At 22.0% G+C, this 21,041-nt stretch overlaps 3 protein-coding genes across 7 annotated transcripts in view; 2 read left to right on the top strand and 1 right to left on the bottom strand.

Annotated features, from left to right (window-relative positions):
* Positions 1-3,637: 3,637 nt before the first annotated feature.
* LOC122715657 (F-box only protein 28) lies at positions 3,638-9,104 on the top strand. 3 transcript variants are annotated; one of them, XM_043938004.1, is made up of 7 exons: positions 3,753-3,767; positions 4,207-4,411; positions 5,665-5,941; positions 6,033-6,281; positions 6,366-6,561; positions 6,656-7,029; positions 7,225-9,104. In XM_043938004.1, exons 3-7 carry the CDS (start codon positions 5,702-5,704, stop codon positions 7,639-7,641), a joined length of 1,476 nt encoding a protein of 491 aa, XP_043793939.1. In that variant the 5' UTR covers positions 3,753-3,767; positions 4,207-4,411; positions 5,665-5,701; the 3' UTR covers positions 7,642-9,104. The 3 variants fall into 3 exon arrangements, with proteins under 3 accessions (XP_043793938.1, XP_043793940.1, XP_043793939.1); XM_043938003.1 differs by having other exon boundaries at positions 3,638-4,411; XM_043938005.1 differs by having other exon boundaries at positions 3,640-4,411; positions 6,656-7,017.
* Positions 9,105-11,017: 1,913 nt separating this feature from the next.
* On the top strand, positions 11,018-13,267 carry LOC122715627 (max-like protein X). Of its 3 annotated transcripts, none has more exons than XR_006346873.1 (6): positions 11,018-11,341; positions 11,538-11,687; positions 11,814-12,193; positions 12,287-12,400; positions 12,476-12,593; positions 13,138-13,267. XR_006346873.1 is itself a non-coding variant. In XM_043937948.1 (5 exons), the coding sequence occupies exons 1-5, from the start codon at positions 11,305-11,307 to the stop codon at positions 12,530-12,532; spliced, it is 738 nt and encodes a 245-aa protein (XP_043793883.1). In that variant the 5' UTR covers positions 11,018-11,304; the 3' UTR covers positions 12,533-12,883. The 3 variants fall into 3 exon arrangements, 1 of the variants encoding a protein (XP_043793883.1); XR_006346872.1 differs by having other exon boundaries at positions 13,069-13,186; XM_043937948.1 differs by lacking the exon at positions 13,138-13,267 and having other exon boundaries at positions 12,476-12,883.
* The window catches only part of LOC122715628, a 30,158-nt gene continuing 22,171 nt past the window's right edge, over positions 13,055-21,041 (bottom strand). Inside the window, exon 2 of the mRNA XM_043937949.1 lies at positions 13,055-13,347. Coding sequence (XP_043793884.1) covers positions 13,055-13,347 — 293 coding nt within the window. The remainder of the gene's footprint in view (positions 13,348-21,041) is intronic.

The following is a 21,041-nucleotide window of genomic DNA, read 5'->3' as shown; positions in this document are numbered from 1 at the left end:
TTTTATATAATATATAATATATTATATAATATATTTAATATAATATATTATATTTTTATTTTTATTCATAATATATGCTATCATATTTGGCAGAAGAAACTTCGGACTAAAATGTAAAAATAATTAATTTTGCTTGTGTTTGATCAAAAGAAAAGAACAATTCTATTGAAGATGTCTAGTATGAAATAAATCTCGGCTTGCGGTACTTTAATATCCATAAGAATCTATTATTATATTGAAGAGATATATAATAATAAAAATCCATTATTATTATATTTGAATGTGTTAGCTTCCGTTTGGTATCACTTACTTTGGATCACTTACTTTCTTCAAATATCATGTATATCGAGAATATTATCAAAAGATTTTCAAGTTCTTTTTCTGAAATTTTATCATTATTTTTCAATCATTATACAAAATAAATTATAAAATTATAAATTATAAAATTAAAATATGTAATAAATTTTCATTTTCAATATTACATTTAAAAAATTGTTTTACATTCTAATTATGTATTACTTCTTCAATTATAAATAATATATATCTTAAAGAAAAAATATTCGAAATATTTATTAAAATAATTTTGCTGAAATATTCGAATATTTATTTTGCATCATAGTAATAAATATTTCTATAAAAGGTATTTATTTGAAATGTATATAGATACATATTTTATATACTTAAAAACTTACATTATTTCAAATATTATTTTTATGATTATTATTTAATAAGGAAAATAAAAAAGAAGAGAAGAAATTGTAGAAAATTATAAAATAAAAAAACAAAAACATATTTATTATTATCATTATTTATTATTATTATTATTATTATTATTATTATTATTATTATTATTATTATTATTATTATTATTATTATTATTTTCGAGTTATAAACTGCTTATATTTTTTAATTGATAAATGAGTTTAAACGAATATTAATCTATCATTTATGATATATAATATAAATTTTAAAATATAATTTTTTTATTTGATGAATAGAATTTCATGAAAATAATATTCATTCTGCATAAAATAAAAAAAATATTCATTCAAATTAATAATTATTTCAAAATTAAAAATTATGTAAGGAATCTTTTTTATTTATAAAATCAAATAAATATTTTAAATAGTATTTTATTTATTTTAAAAATTATTATTTTAAATTTTTCACAATACGGGTCAATGAAATATTTTTATACAAATATTTTTATTTTTTATTTTAAATACTAGTCACCTGCATAAATCATATATATATATATTAATAAAAAGTTTAGATAGATAATATTGCAATTTTATTAGATATTTACATTCGTTGAACCTTATTTGTTAACAATATGAAATATCGACAATAACCACAGGTGCTTCAACGAGCCTTCGAAATATTTGATGAAGGTCGCCTTGTTTGTATGTTTCGGAATAAAAGTTTCAACAAAACAATTGTTAGATGCGTAGACCCGATTTCACAAGCATTATGCAACAGATACATATAAAAATAACTTTATATTGCATGGAAATAATATTTTTTTCGGATATTCGTTTAAAAGAATTACAAAGCAAAGACGAATTTCTTCATGATTAACGAAATGATCATTCCTAAATAATAGAAATATGTATGATGCAATATAGATATAGAACATATGATTTTAAAACATTTTGATAATTTTTAAATTTTATCACAAAATCTACTGTCTGGAATAATGTTTGGCAAAAGAATTTTTCGTAAAACGATAATAAACACATGATAATATTTAAGTTTAAATAAAAGATGTAGAAATGAAAATATAAAAAAAAAAAATAAAAATTTCCATTCATTTCGTGGAAAGTTATTCTTATTTAAGTATTGATTCGTTTTTATTTCATTTTTTGAACAAATTGAAATTACGAATAAAATATTACAAAAGAATGTATCAAAAAAGAATAAAAATTAAGTATACATAATCACTTTTCATGATAGATTATGTATACTTAATTTTTATCCTTTTTTATATATATCATTTTTCATGATAGATATGAGTAAAAATAAATTAAAATAAATATATTGTTATCATAATTGATTATTTTATCTCACAATCGCAATTTAGCATAATGCAATAAGATTTGATTAAATATTTCATTCTTTAAAAAAAAATTAACGTTTATTAGAAACTTATTATTAAAAATTTATATTATAGAAAGATTGTTGATTAAGATTTTAAATTTGCATTAATATTTTAAATGTTTTTGTATTGTATTCTTTTTAATGAAAAAATATATAGTAATATCATATATTCAAACAATTTAAAAAATATTATTTAATATTACAATTTAAAAATATAATTTTTATAAAATATTTTTGTGATATTGTGTATTATTATTAGAAAATGCAATTTTTATAAAATTCAACTGTTTTTATTTCAAATTTTTAACATATTTTATAATATAAATTATTGTAAATAGTTTATTTACAATAAAATTGACAGTAAAATTGACAGTATTTAGAATATTTTTTTTGTTAATTTTTATCGAATTATTTGCTTAATTTAATATTTAATAAATTTTTATATTATTTATTGATATTAATTTTTACAATTTTTTACAATTTTAATTTTAACAAGTATCAAAATAAATTAATAAAAAAAATTTATGTTGCAAAATATAATTAAAAATTTTAATGTTGAAAGTCAAATTTTTAATAAATTTTATTAATAATTTTATATATAATTACATATTTTTATTAACAATTATTATTATTAATATATAATTATATAACATATAATATATATAATTAATATATATTATTTATACAATTAATTATAATATTAATTATGTATTATATATATTATAGTTATTTATTTTCTTTCTTTCTATATATATTTATTTACTTTCTTTTCTATTTTTCAAATATAAGTTTAAAAAAAAAATAATGAAACATTATATGTAATTTTCTATTATATAATTTCATATTTATATATAACATATATATAAGAATTTTTATATAATTTATATAATTTTATATTTTAAAATGTAATAATAAGATTATAATGTTTTAAATATAAATGCTACATATAAACAAAAGTTAATTATTTAATATATATTTCCGAATAATAAATTAATTTTTTAATATTATAAAAATATTAATTAGCAAAAATACTATTTTTCTATAAAATTTCTAATAATAAAATAATTAATTTATGAAATAATTTTGTTTGATTATTTCAAATTATTTCTATGAATATTAAAAATGAAAAATTTTATGGATAAATTTTTACAAATAATTATTAACAAAAATTTTTCACTTTTATTTTTTTGGTATTATTTATACTACAATATTTAAATATAATTTAATATAATAACATAATATAGAGTTTAGAATATAATAATCATATGTATATTTATAAAAGAAAATAAAAAGGAATTATGATTAATGATTTATTATTTATTTGAATTTAGATTGAATGATATGTATTTAATATACAATTAAATTCTTAACGTTATTTCAAGTAAGCAAACATGTAAAGCTTTTACATTATTTTTGAATTTAAATTCATGCTATTCCGATTGATTAACGTAATCTATAGATGTCGCTAGTATAGACTTGAACATCAAAATTTTTACGAGTTTCTCTCCTGTACATGATGCTACTGTGGTAATGGACCGTCATCTTTACCGCTCAGAGATGATTCTCTACCTACACAGATTGTGGAATAGCCATTAAAATGTTATCGGAATAGCGCGCGTTGCGAACTAGCTTACGAGTCAACCAATCGAGAACTGTTTGTGAGTCGGTGGGTACGTTTCCACGGAATGTGAGCAACCGTTGAACGAAGTGACGATACATACACATGTATATTTCGTCGCGATAGTCGTCATCGTCGACGTCGGCGTTGATTGTGTGCCGATCTCGATTGTAGCGAATTGAAAGCAAACTGATTTGCCGATAGAAATAAAGCATACATACAAAAAATAAAGTAAAAAATAAATTTCTCTCGTAACCGAACCTTATTTAAAAACAAAATAGCTTCATTAGATAGTGACATCGTTATCCTTTATTCTGGTATTTATAGATTCGAAATTGATGCATTCAACATTTTCTGAATGTGAAAGAAACAATTTGAAATAGGTAACGAAAAAGACACATTTCTTCGTTGCTGCACGCGCGGGCTTTTTTCCGGGTGTACAATTTATATGCGTGTGAGTGCGCCATAGATATCTTATATATTGTATATAGGAGGAAGAGAGAACGACATAGAAAATCAGCTACAAACGAGAGTGATAGGACTAGTTCAAAGGAAACGAGAAAGCTTCGATAGTGAAACGGAGTGAGAACGAGAGCGTTAAGCAGGGTGAGTGAGGAGAAGGAAGGAATCTCCGTCAAAATGTCGCTGAAAACACCAACGCGGATAGAGTGATTGCTTTTCGTCATTTAATAGGGGGTATGTGATCTTTTTCGATTTTCATCAATTTTTTTTTGACATTTTTACTGTGATCTTTTTCATTATTTTACGTCCAGAAATGTACACAGTTTCTTCGATTCTTTCATTGAAAGACAAGAAAGTCATAGGTGCATCGATTGCGCACGGTCACCCGGTTTCTCTCTGTTTGTTTCCATCGGGCTTTGTACAACTTTGTCGTGACTGTGTGCATAATACGCAACGGCCATCTCGTTACAGTAGTGGGCAAAGATATTTCATATTTATGCTTATCTACTTATATTTCTTATATTTTTCATTTCTTGGTCACTATATATAATCGACCAAGATATTTGGCGATCGTACTAATAACGCCGATGCACTAGGTATTCGTCGTTACTAAATTAGTCGTTAATTGTCGTTAAGGTATTTCTTTTTAAATTTGTTAATTTAATTTCTCTCAGAGAAATTTCCAGTCTGAAATGTCGGAAATTTTAGTTCCCGTTTTGCTCCAACTTTTTTGCTGATTTTTTGCTTGCAATATTGTTAATATTCGTTGTTTTTCGTCCTTTGAGAATCGATGAAACATAACTGAGACATTGAACATCCTCGTAGATGTACAGTACAAATCTTTTTGTTGCTATTCTATCGATATTTCATCATAATGAAATTTTGCGAGTTTCTTTTATACAATTTTTCTTAATGAATTAATTTCTTGTTTTTTAAAATATATATTTCATATTTTGGAAAAATATGAAATTGTGAAAAATTTCGTTATATTATTGAAATAAAATTTCTTTTTTCTTTTATTACATTTTCTTTAATATAATTCCAACTAATAATTTTTTAATAAACTTAAAAAATTTTATATAAGAATAAATTCTAATTTTTCTTTAATAATTTTCCAATAATAACTATATGCAATATGTTTGAAGAATTTATGTGTATATATCATTATTTTAAATAAAATTAAATAATGAAATTTTAAGTAATGAATAATTTTTCTAATTTTATGATTTGTTTTAAATTTGATCTTATAGATGCAGTTTAATTTTTTAAATAAATATAGCTTACTTGTATACTTGTATAGCTTATAATATTATTAATTATATATTATATATTATATATTATATATTATGGATAAACTATTTTCAACTAAATTTAATTAATAAATTTTTTTTTATCTTTCATAATTATGTATTTATTTATACAATATTTTCTTTATACAGCATATTATAATTATCATATTTTTTATTTATAGTGGATTGTGTTTTTAGGTTTTGGTAAAGTTAATTATTTAATAGTACCAAAATTATGGTGTCAACTCGCCAGTCAAGTAGTATGAGTGGAAGCAATGGTGGTGGGCCAGCTGCCGATGTTACAGATGTGAATTCTAGAAGACATCAATCTGTAGCAATGACTAACTCTTACAACGGAGCATCTGTTTCAGAGCCACCACCTTATAGTAATTTAAATCTTCTTGACTTACCAGTTGAAATTCTTGAAAAAATTTTCAGCTATTTGGATTATAATACAGTGGCCCATTTACGTCCAGTAAGTCAAAATTATAGAAATGAAACATTTATATTCTTATTTTACATTTATAAGAGAAAATATATTTCTGTTTGTTTATTTTTTTTTGTAGGTTTGTCATCAGATGGATCGTGTTTGTGGATCAATTTTGAATTCTACATTTCAAAAACTTCAAGCACAAATGTTGAGTCGTTTTCAGGCAATTAAAGCACAAATGCCAAGACGTGAATCTGCACGTCGTAATCATCCATTAGCTTGTGAATCAGATATTATTGAAACTCTTCATATGCGTCTTACTTTACTCCAGATGAGTTTTGGCAAACATATTGAACGTAAACATTGTTGTTTTTTTCCTGGAGAGGTAAGTATTTCTTATCTGCTCTATAAAGTTAAAAATATATGTTATATAAATATATATGAATTACAATTTCTAATTATATTTCAGATTTTAGATGAAGTTTATCGTATTTTACATTACATAAAAGTTACTCCAAAATTAGCTAGACCATATAAAGTTACAGATGAGTTATTTGATTTAAGTACTATGGCTATGGAATATTTTAAAGAACGCATTGAACCAACATTACCAGAAATCCCTTATTTTGGAGCTGATTTTTTAGATCTTGCTGGGACATTTTCCTGTGAGCAAAAAATTAAAGTTTTAATTATTTTTAAAAATATTAATTTATTATTTTATAATATAATTTTTGAGTATAATTTATTAAAATATTATAGCTTCTAGTAATGTGAGCAAGCCATTTATGTGCCTGGATTCTACACCTTTAACTGGAACTGGTAAATCAGGAAACAATAGTGGAGAAGAAGGAACTCCTCCACACTCTTCAGATGATCCTGGTCTTTTAGAATCTAATGTATCACCTCCACAATCAAATATGGTGTTACGAAAACGAATCCGTAAAATTAAACAAGGCATGAAGCGATATAATAGTCAGTTAACATTAATGCGTAGAGATTTGAGGAGTTGCAAAGCAAAGATAGCAGAACAACAAAAACAGATTATTGAATATGCTACACGTCTTGATGAAAACGATAAGAAGAATGAAGAAACTTCTCGTAAATTTAGCACACTCCTACAGGTATTTACTAAGGTACACTTAGTACTTGTAAAAGTAATGTATGATAGAAAAAATATAAATAAGATATATCAAATATTGTAGAAATATAAATTTAACATGTAAAGATTTCAAAATTAAAATAAATTTAAAATTAGAAAGATTAAATTTTTAACAATTTATATATTTTTTATATTATATTTTTTTATGTTATGATTATATATTGTATAGGAATTGAACAAGTGTAAAACAGAACTTCAGTATTGGCGATCTAAATCTCCGGCAATACCAGTGTGTGTAGTCTGTGGTCAATCTGTATTAGTACCAACAGAGGATCTGCAAGCTTTAACGAATCAAGGCGTATTACCGGAAACACTTGATGAAGGATTAGACTTCATTCCTATAGCGGATGCACAAAGTCTTACTGAAGTGGCACCTCAATCCACAATTACACAACAACCTTCATCGCCACCACCACTACCACCACCACAACCACCAGCACCAACAGTGGAAATGGCACCTCCAAAGGCACCTATGCCTTCATTACTTTCAAAACGGAAATCTACTATGGAGGAAGCACCGAGCGACGCTGGAAAGAAACCTCGTCGTGCTGCCAAGTCACGTCAGGTTAAACGCTCGAAGATATAATTCGATTCTGATCATGGTACAAAAATATCTGTGTAACATCTTTACTAGGTTCTTGAAAGAAGGTTTTCTATTTGAAATAACGTGTTTCTTTACGCCAGCGAACGAATGATCTTAGAAAAGTACAAAATTCTTTCTTGAACGTCCTACATTTCGCGCAACGAACCTCATTTTGAAAAATTCTAGCCATGGTTATCGCGCGAAAGGAATTGACGCGATTGATTTTCCTATTTTATTACGGACGGATTTGTCACACATAGTGGCGTCTACAAATATTCTAAATGATAGCTGATCATTCGTGTCGTTCGTAAAGCAACAAAAGAACTACTTTTTTCAAACCTTTTTTAATTATTATTTTCATAATAGTATACAAGGAGAACAGAAGGATTGAATTTTATATAAAATGTTTATTTTACAACAATATCGTGTTAATAGAACAAATAAACATCATATGGTGATGTTTGACTAACAAAGCAATAATTCACCTTCTGTATTCCTTGTCACAATAGATGCACTTATTCATTATTTACTTTGCTAATGTGTGTAACATTTTTTTGTCGTAATATTTTGCTCTAAACATTTTATTTTTAATAGCTTAATTTAATATCTATTAGACAATATGCAAGAACAAATACAGAAAATTTAATCAAATGAAAAATATTTTCTCTATTTAAATTGCAAAAATTCTTGTTTCATATTTTATATTTTATTGTTTATTATAGCTTTGAATTAGATAAACATGATTAAATTTGATGAATTAGACAAGAATTGTTTCTTGCTAGAGATTTTTATATAAAATTTCGAGTGGACATTAGACATGGTTGTAGCAAATTTTATTTTGCAATATCAATGAATAAGTACCTGAGAGGACTGAGTGGGATTAGTTCGCGCAGGTACTCCAAGTTCATCAATATTCATATCACTTTCTTAATTTATCTAAGTCTGCTCAATTAAAGAAAGAAAAAACAAAACAAAAAAAAAAAAAAAAGAAAAGAGATAACAATTTTTCTATAAAAACGGTTTGTGCATACCATTCATGTTATGTTATACAAAATGAATAGTGAAAGTCAAAGGCTTGAAAAATTGAATTGCTTTTGCATAATGATATGTGATATATTGATTTATTTTTTTCAGGTTATTAATAAATGAATTTATAATTAAAGAAATTAATTTAATAGAGCAGCTCACCTATATGAAATCAAAACAATTATAATAATATAAAGTTTGTGAGCCTTAAAAAATACGAAGTTGGGGAGGAAATGAAAATATGCTGAAATACCTTAATGGAAGTTATTTTTTTTTGACACGCCATCCTTCGAATGATTTTCTTCATGAGATGGTGTATATTGCAATATTAATAGCGATAGAAAATAATTTATAGGATCAATTATTTATAGGAAAATTATTATTAGATTGTTTTTAAATATTTTCGAAATATTAATTTTTTAATTTATCAATCATATTGATTAAAAAAAGAAATTACAAATTCCGCGCCATTCTTAAAAAAAAAGTAAAAAATATATATATATAAAAAATTAATGATTATTTAATCATAATTTAATCATAATATACAATCAATACAAATTTCGTGTTCACACAATTTCTTTTAAGATCGGACGGATTACCCTGCGCGATGCTTGATGATCGGTCTGCGTAGATTCAATTAATTAACATTATTTGCACCAACCATCTAATTAATCTCAAAGAAATGTAGTTTGAAATATTGTGAGTTAATTATCATTCATGATTCTAGTAATAAATGTAAAAGATACGGAGAAAGAGTGAGAGAGAGCGAAAGATAATAAGTAAATAATACTTTATTACTAAATATATATATATTATATATATGAGTGCGGTACTTGCCACGATATGCATACCACACAAAGCAGTTTAGTTTAAACTTTAATGGAACAATAAGATATAATAATTAATTAATGATGAAATAATTATCGAAATATATATAATTTTTTATCGATGTCAAAAATTAATTAGGAGAAAAAAAGAAAAAAATGAACTTAGCGAGCGGACGGAAATAAGTACGTCATGAGCACGCATGTATGTGAGAAATTGAACGAGAGTAATAAAGCGCGCGCGTGATATATATATATTAAAAATACTAAATTCAAACTTAATGAGAATTTATGATGTGATGCTTTATCGATTTAACTGCGGGAAAGTGACCTTTATTCAAGTAAAATACATGTGGGGCGTTTCTGGCTACAAAACAAATGATTAAAAATGAGAAATGAAATAAAAATAAAAAAATATGTGAATTTTACTTAATGTTATGTTCAATAGGATTGCGGGGGCGGGCGTAATTTAGCGTCATGTCGGAAATTTCGAAATGCTTGCATTGTATGCTTATATTGCGAATAATTCTGACGGATTAAACAATAAGAAATGAAAAAAATAAAAAAAAAAAAATATAAAAAAAAACGAATGAAACGAATGAACGAATGAAAATATGGAAAAAACTGTGTAACAAGATTCAATTTTACATAAATATATTTAGGACCCTGAATGTAACAGCATCCTGTATACAATCTTCAGAAAATTGTATTTATCAATCAATAACTAAATGTATTCCCATTGAAATATTTACACTTCCGATGATACACATTGCCAGTTTATTGTCTTAAAATAGTTTACACTCATCGGCTTTCCGACATTATCCGTCCCCGAAAAATACAAATGTAGCATTGTGTACTACATATATGAATCTACTAAGAATCTATTAAGAATATACAATTGAAAATATAACAATGAATACACAATTAGAAGTAGAATAATTTCTTAATTAGTAGTACTGTGCATTTTTAACAATATGAGCACAGGAATGATAATTTTCAATTTTCAATGATGATTATAAATCCAAGGACCATGTTCGTTTGCAGTATCTATGTATTAGCAAGTAAAATGGTCTCCGGATCAAGTACACAATAAGCAATTATGAAGGAGATACCATACGTGTACTTTGAAATTTATATATAGGAGAAAAAACTGCATAGGAATACAATTGCCAGCGTTACGGCCCGAAACGTCGTACCGCCGAATAAAATATGAATTATCTTAAATGGTTTTACGTGTATTAAAGCGATTGTAAATATATATATTAGATACACCTTATAATAAACGTAATTTAACATAAAAAATACTGTTGAATGTTTTCTATATTATATTTAAGAAAAAAGGAATACTAAATATAATTAAATACTAAATTTAATTTTATTGAAAGTACATATTAAACTATTCAATCAGTCTAATGTAACCTTGACTTTCACTTTCGTCTGCTGGGCGAACACGTGGTCTCGTTTGACAGATTATATATTCTTTGTTTCGATAGATGGCGACCCTGTTTTTCCATCATCGACCATTCTCTCAACAGTTGCATTTCCGTTAAAGATGGCAGTGTCCATAGATATTAATGTTACGAAATAATTTTGGAATATTTATGGCATTACAATCGTGTTTTTTATAGATTTATAAAGTATTTCGAAGTGTGTATTTATTAACGTGATAATTAATTGATAAAATCTTTATGGATATCCGTGATCAGTTACGATATATTTTTAGTGCATCTAACTTGTTGCAACTGTGTTGTAACCTTCCCACGTGCACGTTTTAATTATATTTTATTTTTTCTTTTTCGACAAATAAATTGATACGATGGCAGATACATTACATAAAGATGGATATGAGATATGTGAGTGAAGAATTGAATTTTATATTTTTAGCTTTATAAATTTATATTTTTATGATCTTATCTCTTTTTCTTATATTATAATTTATGTATTTAATGTTTTATAACTTGAAATGAAAATAACTCATTTTTATTATTTATACTGTATATAAAATATTAGAGTATTGCAAATTATATTTTATGTATTTTATAAAAATAGCAAATTTAGCAATGCGTAGTGGAGGTGGTAATATAGGAGGAGATAATGATATGAAACTTGAACCATCTAGTCCAACAGAAAAATATACATTTTCTCGCTGTAGTAGTACTGGCTCGGTAAATACACCATCTTCATCTGCTCATAATACTGGTAAGAAATTTTAATAAATACAGTAAATGTATTTTGTAATTATATTAAGCTTGAAATAATAATAATAATATGTAACACAATAATAATAATAATATTTACAAATTAAATTTGTAAAATTGATTATAGAGGATGAAGATAGTGATAATAAAAATTCAACTATAAGTTATAAAGAACGTAGGAGAGAGGCTCATACTCAAGCAGAACAAAAACGAAGAGATGCTATCAAAAAGGGATATGATTCTTTACAAGATTTGGTTCCTACTTGTCAACATACTGACTCTTCAGGTTATAAACTTTCTAAGGCTACTGTACTTCAAAAATCTATTGATTATATTCAATTTTTATTGCAACAAAAGAAAAAACAAGAAGAAGAACGTAATGCATTAAGAAAAGAAGTTGTTGCTTTACGCATTATGCAAGCTAATTATGAGCAGATTGTGAAAGCTCACCAAACTCAACCAGGACATGCAGAAATGCGTGTATCTGATGAAACCAAATTTCAAGTGGTAAGATAAAGTGTGTTGTATAATTATTTTAAAAAATTAATATTTTAAAATAATGAATTTTGAAAATATTTAATAAAATATTTATTATTATAGTTTCAGACAATTATGGATCGTTTGTTCCAAACATTTAATAATATTTCAGTAGCAAATTTTGCAGAATTATCAGGATGTGTATTTAGTTGGTTGGAAGAACATTGTAAACCTCAAGTAACTAAATTATTTTTTAAAATATATCTTCAAAATCAAATATAGAATTAAATAAATATATTTTAAATATTGCAGACTTTACGTGAAGTAGTATTGTCAGTACTACAGCAACTTAATAGCCAAATCAGCTAGTCAAATATATTACTAGACGATTGTGATTGCACAATAATACATTTATAAAATCTATTCGCAGGTACTTAGACCAATTATTAAGTAGAGTTACCAAAAAGGATGGGAGTATGTGTGTTATATGCAATATGGATGACATAATGATTGTACAAGAAATATAAATAGAAATTTATTTTATATACTAATGTTATAGATACAGCCATATAATATGGCATGTCGTTTTTTGGTGACCAAACAATGTTAAATATTTTTAACAGAGATTTTTTATTATATGAAATTTACTGCATATATATAATATATAATGTATGTATATACATATATGAATGTATTTAAATATGTACATAATACATTAATCCGTAACATAGTAATTTGAAATAAAAATCTTTATACTTTATATTTACAATCATTAATAATGAAAGACTTTCTTTAATGTTTCTTAATTCATGTTTAATTAATTCCTAATATTACCATATCATGTTTAAAATTTTTGGTTTTTGATATTAATTTCATTTTGTTTTTTATTTATTAAACTTTCTCAGATTCAGTAGGCATACTTTCTCCTTGTGTAATATCGTTTAAAAGTATTGCATCCAATCTGGGTCTGTTAGGATCATCGGGTTCATGGTGAGGACTTTGAGGTCGTCTTCTTTTTGATCTATCCTCTCTACAACACAGATCACGGAAGATACAGGCGTAGCAGGCCAACAATGCGCTCATCATTATTATACCACCAATTGCAAGGAACACTACTAAAAATATTGATATTTCGTCCCCCATGTTATATTTTTGATGGTTTTGTTTATTAATGTTCACATCATCTGTAACAAAAATTTATTCAAATCAATTAATTTTTACGAAAGAAGAAACTTAATTTTAAATTTAATAATAATTATTTGAAAAAAGCATATGTAAATTTAAAATTTATTTATACTTATTTAATTTTTAATTTGTATATATTTGAATAAATAAGTTAAAAATTTAATAATTTAAATCCTTATTAAGAATTTATTATTAATTTTCAATGAAAATAAAATATTTTAAATTTTAAACACATATTTTTTGGAGAAAATATACACTTGAATAGAATAATTACTTTTTATTCTCTAATAATTTTTATTATTGTTCAATTTAGAATTTAATTCTTTCAGAAAAAATTGAAATTTTATTAAAATATATTATTTTGTATACAATATAATAATTAGTGATGTATTTCTTAATTATTTTATATAATTATTTTATATCTTTAATTATTAATTTAAAATTTATTTAAAAAAACAGAATTCAAATTTTTGAACTATTTTAAATTTTGAGTTATAAGAGAAAAATAAATTCTATTCTCATTCTATTCTTCTTTTTCAGAAAGAAAGAATAAAGTAACGAATAATTATAAATACGAAATTGATATAGAAGTGATTTTATTCTTATTTTAAAAAATTCTACTATTCTTAAACGTTTTTAGACATGAAACAAAAGGATCAAAGGATTCACTCATTCTTTAATTCAATTTATTCCTTGGTAGTCATCTATATGCGAAAAATTGAAGAAATTTCTTCTTGATCTGAGTGTCTTTCTTATGAAACAAAATCAATCGAAAGACAATCAGTATATACTATATTCTTAAAAAGCTTTTGTTATTTTCTAATTCTAATTTTTTCTAAAGCAACAATTTTATAACAAAACTTTTGTTACTATTAATTTTCAATGTTATGTTATTGTTATTAAAAATTTGTTACTTTTATAAAAGAATAAAAGATATAGCAATGAATTTATATAATAGAAATCTTTAATATCGTAATGTTGCTAATTTTAAAACTTTTTAATCAACTCTTCTCTATAGAAACTTTCTTAGTTATTGGATTGAAGCAAAATTATTTTTTTTTATTTAAAAATTAGTTTTTGATTTTAAAACAACAAATAATTTTAAATGAATTATATATCATTCTTTATGATAAGTTAACTTTTATGAGAATGATATTTTATGTTTACAAAATTCTATTTTTGTTTAAATATAGAAATTCATATAGATTGAATAATTATAACACTTGTATATATAATATTTCTATATTCAGGATATATTCGATATATTACAATAAATTGATTTAATTTGTCTCTCATAAAGTCAATAATATTATAATTAATATTATAATAATTAATGATTAATTTTTGCAATTTGTGAAATTATTTTGCAGAAATTAAAATATATGTTTTATCTTTATTTCAGCACAATTTCTTAGAGAATAATATTTTGCTTTTGTATTGAATTTTTTTATTTTTATTTTTTTTTTGTTATATTATTAATAAATGATTTATGTTATTTATTTAAGAAAAATAGATCACGCCTATTTTATATTATATATAAGTTTATATTTGTTCTTTATATTTAATTTAACGAAAATCTACACAAAATTTATAATAATTTGAGATAAAATACTAACAATTAAAATATTTCCTTAAACAAATACTATTTGAAAATTCTATTTAATCAAATTTAAAAATACTATTATAATTGAATATAATTTAAAAATATTATTTTATTTTATACTTAGATCAAATACTATTTATAATTCGAAAATAAAAAATAATGAATCGAAAATGAAAGATAGAAATTTCAATATAGATATTAAAAATGTTTAATTCGTATATAAATTATATGCAATAGTGTGACTTCAATATCGTATTATAAAATATTAAATGTAAAAAAACTGTTTATTTCAAACTTTATTATTACAAACTATACTATTAAAATATTTGAAATACCTATTTTTTTAGACTTCAATAAAATATTTAGTCAATCTTTATGAATTGTTTTTATTATATTTAATAGTATTAAAATATATAATATATATTTTAAATACTATGTTCTTATATAAATGTTATTTTATATCTTATAAATGTTAGAAATGTCTCTATATAAATGTTAGAAAATTTATTTATAAAATTCTGTATCACACACATATTTAAAGAAATAAAAATATTTATTTCTATTTATTTCAAATTTTTTTATTAGGTTTGATCTTTTGATTGAATTTTAAATCAAATAAAAATTTCTTAAATATCTTTAATATTAAGAATGAAATATTTTACATTCATTTTTATAGTTTAAATATTAATCATATGTTAATCAATCTTTTTCATTCTATTATTTCGAAATTTCATCGTGAAAGTTAATTTTATTTCGTTTTAAAGTTTTTGTCGACTTTCTATCGACTTTTTTACAAAATTTCTTAATTTAATACTGAAGAAAACTTTATCATTGAAACTTTGGATAAACTTTAATACGAGCAGCTAATACATCATTCAAAATAACTAAAACATTATATTTTAGTATTCGTTTCAAAATTGATTATTTAGTAGAATTTATTTAGGAGCAAATTACGCGTTTTATTTATAATTTAATATTTTAAATTATAATATTTTAAATTTATGTATTTTTAAATATAAATTTAATCATGTTAGTTACGCTATCAATCAATCAAATCTGCATTTTAAAATTGATAAAATTTGAAATAATTTAAGAGTAAATATTAAAAGCTGAAATATTTTCATAAATGAATAGTATTTAAAAATATCATATTTCTAATTTAAGTTAAATAATATAAAAATATTAATTCATTTCATAATTAAATCAAATACTATTTGAAAGCACTATCATTTAAAAGAATAAAAATATTTATCTATTTCATTTCTCATTCTCTTCTTGTTGTAATCTAATGCCAATTTTCGTCAATTAATTTTGTAGGATTTAATTGAAAATCAAAGAAGTAATATTAATTAAGGATTTTTGCAAATAAATTTTATTTAAAATAATATTTAAATAAAAAAAATAGTATTTTGAATATATATTTTTATAGTTATTTATACAAATAATATTTTGAAATAAATGTCTGAAATAAATATATTTTAATATAAAAAATGCTATTCTAAATATTATAAATTGTTAATAATATTGTTAGAAAATATTTTTAAAAAAATTTTTTATTTTTTAGAAATTTCAATAATATCGATAATTTTTTTTATATGTATCAAAATATAAAATGCATAATGCATTTCTTTTCGTATAATAAAATTATAATGTATATATAAATATATATAAATATATATACATTCCATCTTTATGAAAAAATTTTATTAAACTTATATTAAGATTCTAAATACAACAATAATATTATCTAATACACAGAATTTATTTGTATATTAATTTTAAAACTTTTGATCATATAACAAATATACAATAGAACTTCTATTATTGCCTTATTTAAAAATTCTACTTTACTTTCTACATTCTACATGTTCGGTTCTGAATTATCTTTATTATTATGTAAGCATAATATATAGCATAATATAAACAAATGTTTTTCATTACTAGCAATGAAAATGACAATTTAATTTGAAATTAATATTAGACAATGTTCATACGATACACATATAATGTGATAAGATTGTGAATAAATAATATTAATTACTAAAACAAAATCAATAATATTTAAGAAATTAGAAGACAACGTTATAAAATTGGCAAATATATAATATAATATTAGGAAATTCATTATCTCTAGCTTGAAAAAAACAAGAGAGAAAATTGAAAATTATTTATGAAATGCACATCAGAAAATAGAATAAAATTAAAGCTGTAAAATATAAACATTATTGTGTCACCACAGTAAAGAGATTTTAATTATAAATTGAATAAATAGAGAGATCTTAATTTGAAGTATACTGAAATCTAATAATATCCAAACTAATAGAGAGACATGATTCTTTGGAAGTTTCGTATAAAAAAATTATAATGAATCTTTTTTTAATTATTTATGAGTTCCATTTCTCCTTTACTACTAAATCATATAAACTTTTTAATATATTGAATATTGATTATAATCTATTTGTTTCTCAAAATATATTAATACTTTTTCTAATAAAAATTTTTAAATATGAATATCTTCATAATTTATTTTTTTTTATTGCAATCTTTTTATTTAATATAACAATTTAAATTAGTATTAATATAGTGAAATAGTAAAATATAATGTTTGAATAATAAAATATTAGAATAGTAAAAAGTCTATATTAGAACGAATAATAAAAGTTTCACTGTACCTAAATAAACATATTATTTTTTTCAAAATATAAAATAATTTTTTTTAAAAAACTTTATTCCATTATTAAAAATTTTTTCTTTAAATTTATCTTTATTAATTCTGATAATGAAGATGTACTTCGAGTGTTTTAAAAGATTAAGATTCTAAAATAAAGAAAACATAGATCTGAATTGATATAAATTATAATTGGAAGACTCAATGAAAAAGTTACTCAAGAAAAAGTATTTAATTTCATTCAAATTCATCATATATTAGAAAGTATATTTAATGAGACAACTATTTTGACATTTCTGCTATTATGAATATGATTATGTCGGAAATTAATTGATCGCAATGTATTCATCTAAAAATTCATATACAAGAGAATGTATTGTTTGTGTTCAGTAATTACATAGATTTAATATACTTTTGTCGATAATGGTTAATATAATCTTCAATGAAAATCGTTTTAGTCTCTTGTCAAACTATTATAGATTATTATAGATTATCTTATTTTTTAATCAACAATCAATATACATTATTATATTGTTACGATGCTAATATGGAACATCATGGTCATTGCGAACCGCGGCACAGGAAATGACAATATTGGTTGTCATTAATATTGAAGATATCGATTAAACGATAGTCGTTTTCCGCAATATCAATTTTAATATTAAATATGTTTAATTATAAAACAGGAAAAATTTGAAATAATTTAAGACAAAAGAAAAAATATTATAAATTCTAAATAAGAATCGAAATAATATTTTTATAAGCAAATACTATTTGAAAATATTATTTTGAATCAAATATTATTTGCCACTTATTGAATTTATCGAAAATGGAAGATACAAATTTCATATTATATTGTTCAGAATACAGAATATATAATATATATATATATAATACAGAAATTAGTTTATAATATAGAAATAGGTTTATATTTATATTATATATCTATATATATATATATAGATTAATTTTGCTGTTCTCTTCAGATTTACATGATTTGAAATAAAGTTTTTTGTTTACATAAATGCATACATAATAAATTTATGTAATATTATTTATTTATATGAATAATTCTAATTATATATATTTTAATATCATAAAAATTATACTTTTGTTCACACTGTGATTTAAGAATATAAATATATAATAGTATATAATAAATTTATAATAAATTTAAAATATTATTTATTATTTCAAAGAAAATTTCATTCGTAAAATTTATCATTTGAAAAATATTTATTTTTATTTATCTATTTCAAAAATCTATTTACTTTACTGTTTTTTGTTTTGACAGAAAGAAATCTTATTTATTAATTTTCTTTATAGTTATAAACATGTATCAAAAGCTTGCAATCCATAAAGTGATGAATAGAATTAGAACAAATATGATTTATGTAATAATTATTATTGTTTATTATATTATTATTATTGTTTATTATATTTATTAAATTATTATGTTAAGTTATTATTAAATTATTATTATTATATATTATTATTAAATTTTTTTAAGATCATCAAAAAGTAAAGTAAACAAATCGATAGCATTCATATATTTTTTTTAATATCAAATTATTAATATTATTATTAATTTTAAATAACATTCAATAAATAGAATTAAGATATCTATTATAAATTAATATCTATTATAAAATAATATTATAAATTAATAACTCAAAGATTTATTTTTTAAAATAAATAATATCATCAGATAAATCTTACAAAATTATACATTAATTAAAATATTAAGATATTTTTATTTATGATCATTATTTTTCGATAAGAATCTTATGGATACGAGATATTACTTCGTTAAAATAATAAGGTCATGTATTTATGTATATCATGTATATAATTTCTGTGTTTTGCATCTTCATCTTTGGCCTTTGAAAATAATTTATCGAGTTAAATACACTATATCAGATATTTTGCTAGTTTAGTCAGCTTGTTCATCATGATATCGATTTACATTCCAATTTTATTGCAACAGAAATTTCAATTAGATGATTTACAGTAGTTTATGAAACTATTCAAACATTATCTTATAGAGAAATTTATGTAACTTGAAAATCCAGACTTTATACAAATTTACACATATATAAAATATAATGGATAGATGCAACTTTTTTTTTGAAAATCTCTTTGAAAAAATGAAAATCGTTCTTAATGTTTCAACATTCATATTTTGAATACTATTTGATGTATTCTATTACTCTATTAAATATTTTTTAATAGGATAATAGAAAACCAAACATACAATGGAACATTTATTATCTGAACTAATACGAAGACAAAATAATTCAAATAAGAGAATTTTTATTAATTTTCAATAATGCAACATAGATAAATTATTTTATATTTTGAGAAAAATAATACATTTGTTTACAATAAACTTGACTTTTCTCTACAAATCATTGTCTCATACTAGTATCGATATTTTTTTGGCATTTTTAAATATTTATTGAAAGATAATTTTAAGGAATGCATTGTTTGTAAGAAAACTTTATAAATAATTTTTTTCTTCTATTCTTTTGTTTTTTAATTGTTTTGTGTTTTGTTATGAATTTTTTAGTATTATATTTCCAAATTTTATAGTTCTTTTGTTGTTTTTTAATTTCATATTTCCAATTTTGTTTCAAAAGTTAAATTATATTTATGTTTTGATCTTATATTATGTTTTGATCACTATGTATACCATGTGAACGTATCCAATGTCAATTTCAAATTAAATTTTATTTCCATTGCGTCTATTTACATTGTTGCAAATATAAATAGTGCATAGTTTGAATAATAGAATGTTTGAATAGAATTCGAATAATGGATATTTTGCTGTTTTTTATAGTTTTTTTATATTTTGGATTATTACAAATTTAAAAGTTAAATCTTTTAATAACATTTTTTATTTATTATTTTCGTATTTTCGATTATAAAAAAATTTATGAAATTTTATCATCAATTGAATAATATTTTTTTTCAATTAGATTCTGTTAAAAAGAAATTCGTACATATAATTCTGATATTTGTGTTTTATAATAATTACAAATTTCAAAATATTCAGAATTTAAATGTAATATATTTTATTGTTATTATATTTACAATGAGTATTTGAAAATTTTTGTAAGTCATTATATATATTTCAAAATCATTATCGCGAATTGACTTTATCTTTAAAAGAAAAGCTTATAAATATAAGAAAAAAATATGAGAGATTTAATTATTATATCTTTACATTATTTATTATAAACAAATGGATAAGATTACCAGAAAAATATTATATAATTAATAATAAAAATAAATAATAATAATAAAATAAATAAAATCAAATAATATTTACATTACGAAAAATAATATTATATAATTAAAGATAAATAAAATAAAATAATATTTATATTACGAAAAATAAATACAGAATATTAAATTTTACA

This window comes from Apis laboriosa, unplaced genomic scaffold (genome assembly GCF_014066325.1).
Source record: "Apis laboriosa isolate Shangri-la unplaced genomic scaffold, ASM1406632v1 scaffold39_cov144, whole genome shotgun sequence".
Taxonomy (NCBI): domain Eukaryota; kingdom Metazoa; phylum Arthropoda; class Insecta; order Hymenoptera; family Apidae; genus Apis; species Apis laboriosa.
Note: the sequence above shows the minus strand (reverse complement) of the source record. Positions and strands in the feature narration are given on the sequence as shown.